The 17,904-nt window shown below is 40.7% G+C and overlaps 1 protein-coding gene, 1 long non-coding RNA gene and 1 other non-coding gene across 4 annotated transcripts in view; 1 reads left to right on the forward strand and 2 right to left on the reverse strand.

The window, feature by feature from the left end:
• The window catches only part of LOC122557248 (UDP-N-acetylglucosamine--peptide N-acetylglucosaminyltransferase 110 kDa subunit), an 82,216-nt gene extending 68,266 nt beyond the window's left edge, over positions 1-13,950 (reverse strand). The window contains exons 1-3 of the mRNA XM_087992029.1: positions 13,681-13,950; positions 2,921-3,071; positions 1,464-1,707 (exon numbers count right to left, since the gene is read on the reverse strand). Of these exons, the coding sequence (XP_087848155.1) occupies positions 1,464-1,707; positions 2,921-3,071; positions 13,681-13,717 (432 nt within the window). The 5' untranslated portion in view covers positions 13,718-13,950. The remainder of the gene's footprint in view (positions 1-1,463; positions 1,708-2,920; positions 3,072-13,680) is intronic.
• LOC122557573 (U6 spliceosomal RNA) lies at positions 498-600 on the reverse strand. The gene has a single exon (XR_006313875.1). It is a non-coding gene; the product is annotated as a U6 spliceosomal RNA (small nuclear RNA).
• A 61-nt stretch (positions 13,951-14,011) lies between the features above and the next one.
• LOC122557251 (uncharacterized) overlaps positions 14,012-17,904 on the forward strand; it is a 76,992-nt gene continuing 73,099 nt past the window's right edge. For both annotated transcript variants that reach the window (XR_006313778.2, XR_006313779.2), the window contains exon 1: positions 14,012-14,366. This is a non-coding gene — a long non-coding RNA (uncharacterized LOC122557251). The remainder of the gene's footprint in view (positions 14,367-17,904) is intronic.

A 17,904-nucleotide genomic window follows, 5' to 3' on the forward strand; every position in this document is an offset into this window, starting at 1 on the left:
AATACAAATGGTTCTACCAGAGGCATACAGAAACAGCACAGCCTGGAAGGGAACATGGCATTGGTATGGATAGTTTTAAAAATCATTGGTCATCTCTTCTGTTTGCTTTGGGGTTCAGGGGTCTTCTGTGAAGACAGTGTTCTTCAGGAACAAAGTTCACTGTAAAACATATGATGCCAAAACTTTCTCATGTCATCCCAGTTGATGACAATACCATGCACAACAGGATATTTCAACATCAGGATGCCCCCTTTCCTCCAGGCTTCAATCAACATTACTATCTTTTTGTCCCAATCCAACCATTACACCCTGCTGTTTTGGGTGATCAACTCTAGAGGGGAAAACAGCACAAAGGGGCATCATCACCAGCAGATGATGCACATACCAGAGCCATATTGTGAGCAACTGCATCATCCATGGCTATAGATTATCATTTGTTTCCATCTCTGCAGCCGCAAGCCCGATCTCGCTCTTGGTCACTGGGTATTCAAAAAGCGTCAGGGAGGTGGAACATCATGAATTTCCATGGCATTCTTGCACAGGGACCATGCTAATCATCTCTGTATTGCTCCCATTTTAGCATCTGCTGCCGAAGTTAGTGTCTATCCTGGTGAGATTAGGCATTTCAGCCAACTTTACACTATAAGGATCACATTTAGCTTCTGTCTTTTCATCTTTCAGACAAACAGATAATCAAGCACAGGTCTAAATCTTCAGAAAATGGGTTGACAGATTGTTTGGAGAATCAGTATTGCTATACAGGTTCCATAATACAAAGCAGTAGAATCACCGTTCCACATAGAATTTAAATTTGTTTGATCAGAGGCTATTCAATTTACAGCAAATTGTATAGCTGACCATGCACATCTTGGAGGTCCTTGCTGTTTCTGCTCCTCTCGAGATGCCTGGAACCAACCCTTATTTATTTCCAGATCCACGAACCAAGAGCAGAAAGAACGCAAGTGAAATCTTTATGGGGTTGAATGAAAAATGACAGAAATCCAAAATGATAAATAACTGCTGATCAAGGACTCAACCTTTGTCAATTTGCAAGGAGCTTTAACTATGTGCACATAGAAAATAACTTCTCAGCATTGCTTGTCACCATCCAAGATCAACAAACTGACTAGCAAACAGGACTCTTCCCAATCAGCCCTGAAAGATCCATTCAGCAACTAAACTATAGATAGTCTAAACTGAGTATGCTCGGGAAGTTTATCAATTTCTATGTTCACCAACTGGAGTCTTTCCCACTGCAAATGGCATTAAAAGACAAATGAAAAAAAAAGTGCCCTACAAGAAAATTTAAAATAAAACAAAATTGCAATCAGAAAACAAAACTGAAGCCAAAGTGGAACTGCAGCTTCAAGTTTACAGTTAGCTGAAACAACAGTAGATAACCTACAGTCTTTATACCAGAAACTCAAGTTTAAAAATCTGACTAAAATTACTTCTTTACGTACAGGATTATACTGTAGGGCAGATACATAGGCTTGCACTGCACCCTCCATGTCTCCTGCTGCAACCAGTGCTGCTGCCAAGTTGATGTATCCGTCAATAAAGTCTGGTTTGAGCCGAAGGGCATGTCGATAATGTTCAATAGCCTCCTGAAGTTGTCCACGCTCTTTGTAGACATTTCCCAAGTTTGAATAAGCCTCAGCCAACATGGGGTTCTGTTTGATAGCCAGAGTGCTAAAGTGAGCAGACCTAAAAAAGGATAAAAGGTTGTTTAAATTTTATTTTTATATCCTCGCATCACATAGTAAAATACACTTTGTGATCAGACTACTTATTTTGTATGGTCATGAAAACATGTTTCTTTTAACTACATTACATTGACTGAATTAACCCTATTAAAAAGGCAGTTTATTGAATTTTCCAATGAAAAGGTTTTCAATAACTTACAGATGTACAGCATGGAAACAGATCCTTTGGTCCAACTTCTTCATGCTGACCAAATATCCTAATCTGATCTAATCCCATTTGCCACAACTTGGCCCATATCCCTCCAAACCCTTCCTATTCATATACCCATCCAAATGCCTTTTAAATGTTGCAATTGTACCAGCCTCCACCACTTCCTCTGGCAGCTCATTCCATACATGTACCATTCTCTGCATGAAAATGTTACCCCTTAGGTCTCTTTTATATCTTTCCCCCCTCACCCTAAACCAATGCCCTCTAGTTCTAGACTTCCCCATCCTGGGGAAAAGACCTGACTATTCAGGATATAGGTTTGCTCACTGAGCTGCAAGGTTCATTTCCAGACATTTTGTCACTCTATGTAACATCTCCAGTGGGCCTTGAGGCCAATAACTGTTGATGATTCCTGATTTCTATTTGTGCTTTTGGTTAACTTTGGGATGGTGATGTCATTTCCTGTGGTGACATTTCTTGTGATGTCATTTCCTGTTCTTTTTTGAGGGGGTAGTAGATCGGGTCTAACTCAATGTGTTTGATCTTAGAGTTGCGGTTGGAATGCCATGCTTCTAGGAATTCTTGTGTCTCTCTCTCTCTGTTTGGCTTGTCAGAGGATGGATGTGCTGTCCCATCTGGAGCCCCACTGAAGAGGTTACCTAGTAGGGTGATGAAACGTTTGGAAACGCACCTTCCAGTTCAGCGAGCAAATCTACATCCAGAACCTCAACCTGAGCTATAAGTCTTCTCAAACCTCACCTGACTATTCACCCTATCCATGCCCCTGATGATTGGAAGGTCATGTTGCAACTTACAGGGCATTGGTTAGACTGCTTTTGGAATTCTGGTCTCCTTGCTATAGGAAAGATGCTGTAAAATTTGCAAGGGCTAGAAAAGATTTACAATGAGGGTTTGAGCTATAAGGAGAGGGTGAATAGGCTGGTGCTACTTTCCATGGAGCACTGGATGCTGAGGGTGACCTTACATCAAGTGGATTAGTTACCTGTCCAGTCTGCGACACTGGAAATGTATGGAGGAGAGAAGCAAAAGCACACCAGTGTTATCAGGCTCTTGTCTCCAAAGTTGCATGCAGTGCCTCTCAGCTGCCTCAAAGTCTCCTGCTTGATATTCACGATGCGCCAGTTCTGCTAACCCTGGAATGGAAGCATGCACTTTTAGTGCTACTTACACAAGAGCCAGTAGAAAAAAAAATACATTAAAAAAAAAACAATGAAAATGTACAAACATGAAAGGCACACAGATCACTCAAAAACACTTGCTACCATGTAATCATAACTGCGATGTTCTGTAAAGCTAGACAACCGTAAAAGGAATTTATTTAATAGAAAACATGTTAAGATTTCTCCTCATAAGAGCAAACAAGGTTGTCAACCAGGAGGGAGATGGTTGAATAAGAGAAAAGGAAGATGGCAGGAAAGCATTAAAGGTGTTCTGAAGCAATAAAAGAATGAAAGGAGCTTTCAGCAGCAAATGGCTAAGGCAGAGATGGGATCTGCTAATGTTAGTGGTGAAGTAGTTAATCTTAACAATGGGGTGGATATTGTAAGAAGCATACACTGGATTTAAAATAGAACATGAAGATTACATAAAACATGTATCTTGAAAATAACATTCTTCCTCTTACATAACCAGTTCAGGTAACTGAGTTTACATAATGTTGTCATTGTGCAAGCCTTTGATATTTCAGGAATTTTTTTGGACCATTAGTCAATGCAGAGTTTAAAACTCAATGAAATTGATGCTCATCAGTTAAAGAAGTGGTGTATTTTGTCTATAATCATAAAATACCATTTTAGTGCCTTCAAACAAAAAGTCTGCAAGCTTCATGACTTGTATCCTCCAGTGAATCAGAAGGACATATTTCAGCAAGCCTCCATATAGCCAGACCCAACCTTCAAGCATCTGTACAGAACAAGCATAATTATTGCACTTTGATACACAGACAAATGTTTGTTCAGGGAAGGTAGCTAAACCCACATTTAAAATTAGAAAAATTAATTCCTGGATAATGGAGCATTTAACTAGGTTAACCAGCTATTGTCATTAAACCCAAGTCCCTTTTGTCACGTTCCTTACCCCAAGGAGCAAGAATCCTGCCCACAATATAAAGTTTGAAATCATTCACGTCAGTTCCAGCAGGTAGTCCCATTTCTTTATCATGCTGGCTCAAATCCATGAGACCATTGAATCAAGAAGGGCCAATTATGCTACCCACTTTAGGAGACAAATGTGAGTTGAAAGGGAAATCATATTCTTTGCAAAATTAAAATGTGCTGCACAAAGAAAAAGCACTGTATATACTGTACTTAACTTTCCAGAAGACATCTGATGAGGTGCAGAAAATGAAAGTCCATGGTCTAAGAAGTGACATATTGACATGACTTTAGCTAACAGGACAGAATACATACAAGTTGGTTGGTTTCTAGCTGAAAAGATGAGTGGCAGAATCTCAACTTCTTACAACTTCTATAAAATGACCAGGGTTAAAATAAAAGGTACAGTTGCCAAATTTGCAGGTGACACAAAGAAACCTGGGAAGGGAACACAAGGAGGCTTCAAACAGCTTTCACAGGTTAAGCGTGCGAGGAAAGATTTGATTTGATGTGGGAATGTGAATTTGCCCACTTTGAAAGGAAGAATAAAAGGAAGTTACCACCTAGATGTTACATACCTGCAATGCAGAGGCATCTGGGTGACCTTGCGTGTGAATCACAAAAGGTTAGCATGCAGGTAATTAGGAAAACTAATAGTATGTTATTCTGTTGTGGTTCTGTTTGTCGAGCTGGAGGAAATGCCGGAGGAAAGATCACAGAAGCACTTCACAGGAGGCTCCCAAGCACTGGGGATGTCACCTAGACAGGGGACGAAACGTCTGCAACACAAATTCCCAGCTCGGCGAACAGAACTACAACAACGAGCACCCGAGCTACAAATCTTCTCACAAACTTTGAGTATGCTATTCTTTATCAAGATGGGAATTGAATAGAAACGTAGGGAGGCAATGCTTCAATCATACAGGGAATCAGTGAGATTGAAACGGGAGTGGCATATGCATTATTTACCTTATTTAAGGAATTCTAATATATTGGAACAAGAGAGTACTTACTCGACAAATACTTGAAATGCTGGGTTGTTTTAGAAAGGTTGGACAGTTTTCACTGGAGTTAGGAGTAATTTGACAGAAACAGGCAAGATTCTGAGAGGTCTTAACAAGATACATGGAAAAGATGTTGCCTTTGCTATAAAAATCTAAAAATAGGGATAAAATTAAAAGTAAGGGGTGACCAATTTACGACCGCAATGAAAATTTTTGTTTTATTCAGATGGTCACAAGTCTTTAAAATGGTCTTCCTGAAAAGACAGTGCAAGCAAGAGTCTGAGTCTTTTAAAAAAAAAAAGCAGGTCGATAGATTATTGGTAAACACTGGGTGACAAGACTAATCAGATCAACCATCCTACTCTCCTAAGACAGCACACCATTCCAGTTCTCAATCAAGATAAAGTTATCACAGTCCCAGAAGACGACCAGAAGGAAATGCATGCACGAGAGAGAGGGACAACTGGAGTTTAAGCAGAGGGTCATACATCTCAGACAAAGGGGGAGGTTCAGAAGGCAGGACTTGGATGGGGATCTCAGCCAGGGCAGGAACTGAACCTATGCTGTTGACAACATTCTGAATTGCAGACCTTCTGTCCCATTAACAAAGCTCACCAACCCTTGTATCACTCAAGTAAATCTCCACTGAACCATCGAGTCACAGATGTACAGTATGGAAGCAGACCCATTGGTCCAACTTGCCCATGCCGACCAGACAGCCTAATCTAGCCCGCTTTGCCAGCACTTGGCTCATATCCCTCCAAATCCTTCCTATTCATATACTGATCCAGATGCCTTTTAAACACTGCAATTATACCAGCCTCCTCACTTGCTCTGGCAGCTAATGCCATACACGTACCACCCTGTGTGAAAAAGTTGCCCTCTTTCCCCTCTCACCCGAAACCGATGCCCTCTAGTTCTGGACTCCGACCCCAGGGAAAAGACTTTGTCTATTTATCCTATCCATGCCCCTCATGATTTCATAAACCTCTATAAAAGGTCACCTCTCAGTCTCCGACACTCCAGGGAAAACAGCCCCAGCCTATTCTGCCTCTCCCTGTATCAAATCCTCCAACCCTGGCAACATCCTTGGAAATCTTTTCTGAACCCTTTCAAGTTTCACAACATTCTTCCTATAGGAAGATCAGAATTGCACGCAATATTCCAACAGTGGCCTAACCAATGTCCTGTATGGCTGCAACATGACCTCCCAATTCCCGTATTCAATACTCTGACCGACAAAAGGAAAGCATACCAAATGCCTTCTTCACTATCCTATCTACCTGCAACTCCACTTTCAAGGAGCTGTGAACCTGCACTCCAAGGTCTCTTTGTTCAGCAACACTCCCCAGGACCTTACCATTAAGTGTACAAGTTTTGCTTTTCCAAAATGCAGCACCTCACATTTATCTAAGCTAAACTCCATCTGCCACTCTGCAGACCATCAAGATCCCTTTTTTGCTGTCCACTACACCCCCAATTTTGGTGTCATCTGCAAACTTATGAACTACACCTCCTATGTTTGCATCCAAATCATTTATATAAAATGATAAAAAGCAGTGGACCCAGCATCGATCCTTGTAGCACTCCACTGGTCACAGGCCTCCAGTCTGAAAAGCAACCTTCCACCACCATCCAGTCTTCTACTTTCAAACTAGTTCTGTATCCAAATGGCTAGCCCTCCCTGTATTCCATGAGATCTAACCTTGCTAACCAGTCTCCCACGAGGAATCTTGTCAAACACCTTACTGGAGTCCATATAGATCACATCTACCGCTCTGCCCTCATCAATCCTGTTACCTCTTCAAAAAAAAAACTCAAATTTGAGAGACGTGATTTTCCACGCACAAAGCCATGCTGACTATCCCTAAGAATGATACTGAATACATATAATCACCATACAGCCTAAAATTCTGACATTTTGTTGAAGCTAAGACCACGATTCAATCAACTGAAAGTGATTTGGGCCTGGGACATTACACGAAGGGACTCCAGCATCAATGACCTCATACAAGCACAATCATCTGCACTGTGCTCAGAAAGACCAACAAACTGAAACTCCCCATACAGCACATTGCAAAATACCAACAAGGCGATTACATATCCAAAAATCAGCTGAAACACTGATCAAACTTCACCACTATTCAAAATCAGTTAAATATGATTTGCCATGAACAAATTTACACTGGCTCTCCTCATTTGACAACTGCCTTTCCAAAGAAATGTTTCATCTCTAATAATTAACAATTTCTCCACACTACAACCTATACTTATGACATTTGGCAAGACAATACAGAACAAGTATTGCTGAATGAGAGAAAGACATGTTCATCTTGTGTTTAGCCAGAATCAGAAGATCAAATCTCAAAAGGAGCAATAATTTACACTGCATGAAAAGAGAATGCCGATAGTTGGCCAGTGGACTCATTGCTTTAAAGAATGCACCAGGAAACAGTTAACTATCAAAATATGCATAGATATGCTCTGTTTGCAAACATGGCACTGCATGAACATTCAGATTATGACCAAGGCCACCATCAGTTCCACTTTTGCTTCTTTCAGAATCCTTGGGTGCATTCATCTACACTTAGCTGTCCCAAATGATTATCTGTTCATTACTGAGAAGCAATGAAGCAGGTCTTCTCTACCTAATATCCTAACCCAAAATTTCACTTTCCCCTTTTGTTCAACCCTCCCCTCACTCCCGATTGTGATGGTAAATACACATTTAATATTTTCACAAATCCTCTACCTTTGCATGGAGATTTCCCTTTGGATCCTAAAGATTAAAGTAGTGAAACAAATCACACTTTATTCATACACTATAGTTAAAATACAACTGACGAAAGAAATTGAAATAAATTAACTACTGGAAAACTTAGCAGAATAATGGATTATTTACCTACTAAAAACTGTAACTGTTCCAATATACTAAACACCCCATAAACACCCTTGTCAAAGGCAAAATCAGTAAAATAGATAGTCTCTCAAGCAACTCTCCAGTCCAGGAGGAAAAGAAAAGCTCAGTCGCAGACAGGGATGTACTGTAGCTTCCAAACCCAGCTTCAAGACTGCAGTAATTGTCACTGAACAAAAAGCAAATTCCCGACTCTGGGGGAGCTTGACCCCTCCCATTCAGGCTGCTTTTATTGTTCCAACTTTTAAAAACAACCAAGACCTCACAAACTGCTTACTTCTTGGAAATCCAACATACAGATTGGCACTGCGGTCTTAAAACCGGTTTTCAAAACAAAAACAGGATAGAATACACCTCTTAAAGTCATAGTATTGTCAGAATACCAATAGCTCTCAATACCATTGGTACACTATAGATATTGATGCATTTACAACTTCATACTCAGTCACCTTTAGCTTTCTCAATTTGGGCCATTTTAGGCATATTTTCTATTTGCTCTTGGGATTTGGGCATCACTGCCTTGGAAGCCTACATTGCACAACCCAAATTGCCCAGGTGGTGGTGGTGAACTGCGTTTTTGAACGGCTGCAATCTATGGAGTGGACCCCCGGTGCAATTAGGATGGAGGCTGTAAGATTTTGACCCACGGACAGTAGGTCCAGATTACAACATCACTCCACAATGGAATGATAACTAGTCTCAAGGAGTTTCTGCAGGTAGTCTGTGCTCCAATGCACCATCTTCTAGGTGGAAGTGACTGTCTTGGATGGTGCTATCGAAGGAGCCTTAACAAATTTCTATAATAGATTCTAGATGCTACATGCATTGCTGTAGCTGTGCATCAGTGGAAGATCAAGAGAAAGCTGGCAGATGGAGTGGATGAAATTTCTAAACAGCCCACCCAACAGTTTCTCTTTATCTACAGCAGATTACAAAGAGCTCCAAAAATTCATTTGATGATTGCTCTTTCAAAAAGAAAATCATGACTCTACCAGATATTTTGACATTTTCTAAGTGCCCTGCCACAACGCATAATCGCTTGTAACATTTTTCCTTATGACTGATGTTAAACTAATTGGCCTGCAGTTTCCTACTTTCTGTCTACCTTCCTTTTCAAGTAAAAGGAATCACACTTGGTATATTCCAATGTATTGGGATGTTACCTGAATCTAGGGAGTTTTGGACAATTAAAATCAACGTATCAACTATCTCACTTGTCACTTCCTTTAAATATCTAGAATGAAATCCATTAGGACCAAAACAATTGTCAGCCCACATTTAGAACAAATTTGCTCAATGCCACTTCTCTGATGATTGAATTTTGCCAGGTTTTGCCTCTTTTGTACTTCCTAATTTATAGCCACTGCTGTTTGATACTTGCATCTTGCGATTATAAAAAAAACTCTTCAATTTCTCACTATCAATTCTCCAGCCTCACTTTCCATAGTTCCAAAGTTCACTTGGCTAATTATTTTATTTTAGCTATTTATAGAAATTCTTACTTTAAAATCTCATTAGTTTTTAAAAAAGAAAACAATATACTTTCCCGCTTTGAAAAGTTTTTTTTGGTCATACTTCATGGTTTTTATCTGCTGTCCAACCCTCAAACCTGTCAGTCACTGAACAATTAATAGCATTCAAATTAAAGAGGAAGTATCTCATATGCTTCTTGTTAAACACTGTTCGAGAGGAGACGATAGTTGAAGCTGTCACCAAAGCAGACAAGGAACAAAACTTAATTTAAAAAAAACTTGATAAAATTTGCCTTCCCCAAATACAGTCATCTTTTGTCCCTTGTCCATAACAAACTTGAACCGCATAGGGTCATGGTTGCTGTCACTAAAACGGTCACCCATTTTGATATTCCTCATGGCTTCTTTCCCAAAATTCAGCATTGCACCATCCCTTGTTGGGCTTTCTACATATTGACACAAAAAACACTCCCCGGATACATTTCAAGAAATATGTCCCTTCTAAACCCAACTTTTTAATTTGTTGGGCCTTTGTTTGCATGGTGTTGCAGCAAAATGAATTAACAATCCAAGTTCTCAGTCCAAGCAAGAAGGTTCCGATTTTCAAGGTGGCCCCCACAAGGATGCAGTGGAGATTAGCAGCCTCCATAAACTCTCTTTCTAAATGAAATAAGTATAATTTGTGCGCATTTTTGTCAACCTAAAACAGGGTTCAGTGTGTTAATATACATGGTTTCTAGCACACAGAATTGCATCACACTGCAAGCTTATAGCAAATTTGCCCCAATAATTTAGTTTAAGAAATCTTCTCTACTTCCCTAACAATGCAACACACAAGAAAATCAGGACACAGTTCAGGAACAGACTGTCCAAATGGTACAGTCCCATTTTCCTAGTCTTTGCCACTGCCCAACAATGGAGAACCTACCCTTTGAGACATGCATTCATCTCTTAAATCTGATTTTCTCTACACCAGTTTACACATGGCTCAGGTAATAATATCTTTGAGGTTCTGCTAAATATGATACCTAGCTCCTCATACTGACTGTGCATAATCTACCTGTCATTGGTACCAACATGCACCACAGTGACTGAATCCAGCCCATCCCACTGACTTTTTAATCCAACCCTGAACCATACCATGGTTCAGGATAATAGCCATCAGGACTCTCACCTTGGAGGCAATGGCCTAGTGGTATTATCACTGGACTGTTAATCCAGAGAAAAGAGCTCAAATCGTACCACAGGCATTTGGTGAAATTTGAATTCCATGAATCCCTTACCAATTGTTGAAAAAGTTCATCTGATTCACTTATATCCTTGAAGAAAAGGAAACTACCATCCTTACCTCTCTGGCCTTCACATGATTCCAGACTCAGTGCAACGTGGGTGACTGTTAAATGCCCTCCGGGAATAAATGCTTGCCTGCCAGTGATGCCATCATCCCATGAATGAATAAACTCATTGCTGGAGAAAACTTTAATCGTTCTTTCTGACTTTATGCCCGTCTTACACCAAGTTCCTCATACTTTTGTGGCACGTGCATGAGAAGACAGTTTGCGCACCGATTTAGCGCTGAGATGAGGAGAAATTTCTTTATTCAGACTTGACAGCTTGGGGAATTCTCTGTCATAGAAGGCAGTTGAGGCCAAAACATTGAATGTTTTCACTAGAGAGTTATATGCAGATCTTATTTAATGAAAACAAAGAATGAAGAGAAAATGGGAACATGGTACTAAATTGGATGATCAGTCATGATCACATTGAATGAAGGAGAACATGTGAAGAGCCAAACGACGTATTCCTGCTACTGTTTTCTATATTTGTATAACACGACTATGGCATTACAAGACCCAGCTATAAGACTTCATGGACAATTTCAAGCTGGTCTTAACTGACAGGAGGGAAGGGTACCCACAGTATAAGGAGATAGTTAGGAACACATACATTCAAGCCACCACCCTCGCCCTCCATGACTACCAATTCCTTGGTAGCTACATTCAGAATACGCATATGAATAATGGCTATGAGGTAAGATCACAGCATAAGGCACTAACCATGAAACCATGCCCCAGCAAAGAGTGAAAACATTTCAAAGTAAAAAAGCGAGATGTGATTGCAATTTTAAATGCACAAGTACATTTTGTAAACCCAATCCTAAAATTTAATCTCTGGAGAAATATACTGTCAGGAAATGTTGCATCTACATTTAGAATCAAAGAATCCCTATAATGAAGGAAGAGGCTATTCGGTCCATTAAGTCAACACCGATCCTCTGAAGAGCACCCCACCCTATACTCCATCTTACACTAACTAAGGTTCATCCACCTAGCCTGCATATGTTTGGACTTTAGGGGAACTAAAGCACCCGGCAGAAACCCATGCAGACAGGGGGGAACGTGCAAACTCCACACACTGTCACCCAAGGATGGAACTGAACCCAGATCTCTGGTGCTGAGAAGTAACAGTGCTAACGCAATGAGCCCCTTAATGCTGAATTACATTTACTAATAGATCCTAACTTCATTTACCCCTTTAAGCAGCAGAATAATATTGCTGGTAACAAACTCTATTTTCCATTGCCTTTGTGAGTGCACAAATGAAATCTATTTTATCGGATCATATGATGAGCTGTTAGTCAAGTTAGATCACATGGGATGCAGGGTAAGCTTGCCAACTGGATATAAAATTGGCTTAATGACAGAGACAGAACAATGGTGCAGGATTGTTTTTTTGGACTGGAGACCTGTGACCACAATGTTCCGTAGGGATCCACTTTTGTTTGTCATTTATAATTATTTGGATGAGAATATAGAAAGCATGGTTAGGTGGTTTGTGGATGACACCAGATTGTGGTATAGTGGGGAAGAATGTTATCTAAGATCACAAAGATCTCTCAATTAATTGGGCCAATAGGCTGCAGAGTGGCAGATGTAGTTTAATTAGGATAAATGCAAGGTATTGCATTTTGGTAAAACAAACAAGCCTCGGACTTATACAATTAAAAGTAGGCACTTGGAGATAGTGTTGACCTAGGGGTTCAGGTACATAAAGTTCGCAAACATATAGATAAGGTAGTTAAGAAGGTATTTAGCACAGTTGGCCTTATGGCTCTTTTTAAGTATAAAGTTGGGACATCACGTTGAGCTTATACAGGATGTTGCTGAGGCCTCTTCTGGAGTACTGTGCCCAGTTCTGGTTGCCCAGTTATAGGAAGGACATTATTAAGTGGGAGAGGGTTCAGAGGAGATTTACCAGGATGTTGTTGGGAATGGAGGGTTTGAGTTATGAGGAGAGGCTGAACAGGTTCAGACATTTTTCCAATGGAATGTAGGAGGTTGAACCTGTAGAAGTTCATTAAATCATAAGGGTATAGAGCAGGTGAATTGCAGGTGTCTTTTCTCTAGCCTGGGGGATTTCAAGATGAGACGGGACTTTTTTTTAAAATGAGAGGAGAAAGATTTTTTAAAAAGTGGTTCAATGTGTGGAATAACATTTCAGAGGAAGTGATGAATGCAGGTACAGGTACCACATTTAAAAGCTATTTAGACAGGTACGTTAATAAGAAATGTTTGGAGGGATATGAACCAGGCACAGGTAGGGGTAACTAGTTTAGTTTGGGATTATGGTCGCCACGAACTGTTTGGATCGAAGGGTGTTTCGTGCTGTAAGACTCTCTATTGGAAAGTTGGAGAGAGACTTTTACAAACTTAATATTTATTCATAAAATGGTCAATTTTATTCTTTAAAAAATGGCAAACATCTAAAACTTTTCACAAGTGCCAAAGTATATTCAAACTTGATTAGCCTCTTCGAAACCTCAAGAATTCTCAGATCAGCACAGCAATGTACAGTTTAATTGATCCACGTTGTAGTCTGTGCTAGATTAATTGTTTTTTTCATTAAGCTGATCTCACCGTTCCCCACCAGTCAGGTGATTTTCTTCGTCCATTGACTCAGTTTACTTACGCATGAATACATTGCGTATACACCATTCTGATAAACGATATCTAAAAGTAATTTTAATCTGTCCTGTTTTCATACAAAATAATATCCATACTCGCAACTACGAACGCGGGTGGTAATATTCCACATAGTACATCGAAAAAAAACGTCACCCGCATACTTTTCATACGCATTCCCCTCTCTTCCGGGAATTTAGCCGATTTGGACTGACGGGATTTCTCCATTCTACTTCAAATTTCAGGTTTCATCTCACGACTATCAAAAAGTTAGTCCCCGTCCGCACTTCTCACCTGTGCTGTCTGTTACACCCCCAACCGACGACGCCATGCTCTCGTTCGGGGTGCAGCTCAATCCAGGCCGCTTCCTCTTTCGGGGCAGGTTTTAACCAGTCTCGCCCGTGTCACCGTCCCAGTCAACCGATGGCTGAGTGCCGAGGCCTGAAGCCTGAACCTGCGACGCTTTTGTTATGGTCTAAATATTTACCGCGGTCTGTTGGAACAACCTCTCACCAAATTGCCTTCGTCACGGCAGTTTGTGAGAGCAGTTTCGCAGGAAAAATACAGTATTTTCTGCTGCTAATGACCATCAACCGTTTGTCCACCACCGACTCGATTTCTCTTTTCTCTGGTGTGTAGATGGCGGCCGGAATAAGAATTCTAATTGGAACTATTTTCACATCAAAGAGTCCACTACACTTAAACATCCAATCAGTGTTCCAAAAACGACATAACTTCCACATTTTATTGGAAGACTTTTATAACTTATTATGTTTTCAATGAACATATTATTTAGACTTTTCAGATTCGGCTATCTTTTCAAATTCGTAAGATTTTCGCGGAAGGACCAGGACAAGGTTGTATCGCACTCATCAATGCTTCACAATGGAGTATCACTGCGCCTCAGCATTGCGGTGGCTGTGGACATGGAAGCGCATGCGCGTCAATAACAATTCGATGGAAAGGTCGAGAACGTTCACGTGAGTGCCTGGCACGATGATCGTGACTATCTTAATACTATACTTCCCGATAGTTAACTAAGCGACGTGGCCTTAAACAACATATTGAAATATAGAAGTTGAAATGAAAGCTTTGTTTTAAAATTATACAGTTAGCGTATTAATGTGGGGTCAGGAAAGAAGTGATGTTATAGAAAATATTAATGTGTGAGTGGAAGTGACAAATGAAGCACGTTGTCACCCATTATAAGGCAAAATAAACACAAGAATTAATGTCAGAATCAATGCCTATATTTAATTTGCGTAAATGTCAAATTAATTCCGATGTTTATTTTGCCTTAAATTACTTCTGTTAGGACCATTATAAATATGAAATTTGTGATCTGTGCAAATCATTTTTTAAGATTAATAATTGAGCACAAACTAAATTTTCAGGTGTTCAGACAATTACTGTAACAAAACGTGACAAACTGATAAATATATTTAAGATTTTCTTTGCTTCCATACATCAGTGCGAATGTAGATTTAGTTGAGGCAGAAGACTTATTTGAGTAAGTTACAAGTGCAAGACTTCAGTTAACAAGGTTAAAAATCACACAACACCAGGTTATAGTCCAACAGGTTTAATTGGAAGCACACCCGAAAGCTCGTGTGCTTCCAATTAAACCTGTTGGACTATAACCTGGTGTTGTGTGATTTTTAACTTTGTATACCCCAGTCCAGTATTTCCGAATCAGTTAACAAGGTTACAGAGAGGCTCTCTGCCTGTATTCCTGCTGAAGGGCTTTTGCCCGAAACGTTGATTTTACTGCTCCTCGGATGCTGCCTGAATTGCTGTGCTTTTCCAGCACCACTCTAATCTAGACTCTGGTTTCCAGCATCTGCAGTCATTGTTTTTACCTACCTCAATTACATGCAGAGCAAATCAATGATTTACTTTCACTCTATGTTCAATTTTAGACATGATTTGGAGATGCCGGTATTGGACAGGGGTGTACAAAGTTAAAAATCACACAACACCAGGTTATAGTCCAACAACTTTAATTGGAAGCACTAGCTTTTGGGGCGCCGCTCCTTCGTCTGGTCGTTGTGGAGTGCACAATTGTAAGACACAAAATTTATAGCAAATGTTTACAGTGTGATGGAACTGAAACTATACATTGAAAAATACCTTGATTGTTTGTTAAGTCTCTCATCTGTTAGAATGACCATGATAGTTTCACTTCTTTCATATGTTAATCACAAAACGTTGTTTTAAAAAGTTACATTCTCAGCTTAACTGTAACAATTGGTGTCAGCGCAGATGAGACGTTGAAGGTGTTAACCCCGTGTTCCCTGTCTGTGCCATAATGTTTAGACTGATTCAAATCTAAAAAGTGAGGTAATAGAGTCTTACATGGATTCATGCAGTTTTTGAGCAAAGTACAATGTAACTGCAAGTACAAATTCACCCCACAAACATATATGTGTACGTGTGCATGTAGGTTTTTGTTTGTGTGTGTATGTGTCTGTCTGTGGTGGGGGTTTGTGAGTGTGAGAGAGAGTATATGTGTGTGTGTATAAAGTGGTCTAAGTCTGTGAGAGGGTGCGTGTGGGTGTGTATGTGTCTGGGGTAGGGGGTTGTGAGTGTATATGTGTGTGAGTGTAAAGTGTCTTAGGTCTGTGAGACAGTGAGTGTGGGAGTGTGTGTGTCTAGCGTGGGGGGTTCTGAGTGTGAGACAGTGTATGTGAGTGTAAAATGTCTTAGGTCTGTGAGAGGGTGCATGTGGAAGTGTATGTGTCTGTAGGAGTGTTGCGTGTGTCTGGGGTGGGGGATTGAGAGTGTCTGTGAGAGAGAGTGTATATATGTGTGTGTATAAAGTGTGAGAGGATGCATGTGTGAGAGTGTGTCTGTGTGCGTGTCTATGTATAGGAGTGCCTGTGTGTGTGTTTGTGTATAGTGCAATGGTGGTCACCTATAGTCAACAGACAGGAATGTTCCCTCCCTGTTGGAGAACACTTCAGCGGTCCAGGACATTTGACCTGGGACCTTCAGGTAACCATACTCTGAGAGTTAGTGTATATGTGTGTGTGTGAGTGTAAAGTGTCTAAGTCTGTGAGAGGGTGCATGTGTGAGTGTGGGAGCGTGTGTGTCGTAGGAGTGTGTGCGTGTCTGTGTATAGGATTGCCTGTGTGTGTTTGTATATAGTGCAATGGTGGTCACCTATAGTCAACAGACAGGAATGTTCCCTCCCTGTTGGAGAACACTTCAGCGGTCCAGGACATTCGACCTGGGACCTTCAGGTAACCATACTCCAAGACGGACTTCGGGACAGGCAGCAGCAAAAAGTGGCCGAGCAGAGGCTGATAGCTAAGTTCGGTACCCACAGGGAGGGCCTCAACCAGGATCATGGTTTCATAGAGTCATAGAGATGTACAGCATGGAAACATGTCACACTACAGGTGACCACCATTGCACTATACACACACAATCCTACACACGCACACACATACATACATGCACACACACAGGCACTCCTATACACAGACATGCACACACACACACTCCTCGAGACACACACTCCCACACGCACCCTCTCACAGACTTAGACACTTTCCACTCTCAGACACTCACAACCCTCCACCCCAGACCCCCCCACACACACATGCATCCTCTCACAGACTTAGACAGTTTACACTCACACACATATACACTCTCTCTCACAAACACTCTCAACCCCCCACTCTAGACACACACACTCCTACACTCACATGTGCATCCTTTCACAGACTTAGACACTTTACACTCACACACACATATATACACTCTCTCACAGACATTCACAACCCCCCATCCCACACACACTCCCACACGCACCCTCTCACTTTACACTCTCACACACACACATATATACACTCTCTCTCACAGACACTCACAAACCCCCACCCCAGACACACACACAAACCCACATGCATACATACACATGTATGTTTGTGGGGTGAATTTGTACTTGTAAAGTTACATTGTACTTTGCTCAAAAACTGCATGAATCCATGTAAGACTCTGTTACCTCACTTTTTAGATTAAAATCAATCTAAACATTATGGAATAGGCAGGGAACACATGGGGCTAACACCTTTAACATCTTATCTGTGCTGACACCAATTGTTACAGTTAACCTGAGAATGTAACTTTTTAAAAAAAAAGTTTTGTGATTTACATATAAAAGAAGTGAAACTATCATGGTCATTCTAGCAGATGAGAGACTTAACAATCAAGGTATTTTTCAATGTATAGTTTCAGTTCCATCACACTGTAAACATTTGCTATAAATTCTGTATCTTACAATTGTGTAGTCCACAACAACCAGATGAAGGAGCGATGCTAGTGCTTCCAATTACAAGCTGTTGGAGCTAGTGCTTCCAATTAAAGCTGTTGGACATTATCTGGTGTTTTGTGATTTTTAACTTCAATTTTAGTAATAGAGATGTAGATTAGATTACATTACATTACATTAGTGTGTGGAAACAGGCCCTTCGGCCCAACAAGTCCACACCGACCCGCCGAAGCGCAACCCAC

Source organism: Chiloscyllium plagiosum, unplaced genomic scaffold (genome assembly GCF_037043375.1).
Source record: "Chiloscyllium plagiosum isolate Xiang-an unplaced genomic scaffold, Cpla_swu_hap1 HiC_scaffold_11, whole genome shotgun sequence".
In the NCBI taxonomy this organism is placed as follows: domain Eukaryota; kingdom Metazoa; phylum Chordata; class Chondrichthyes; order Orectolobiformes; family Hemiscylliidae; genus Chiloscyllium; species Chiloscyllium plagiosum.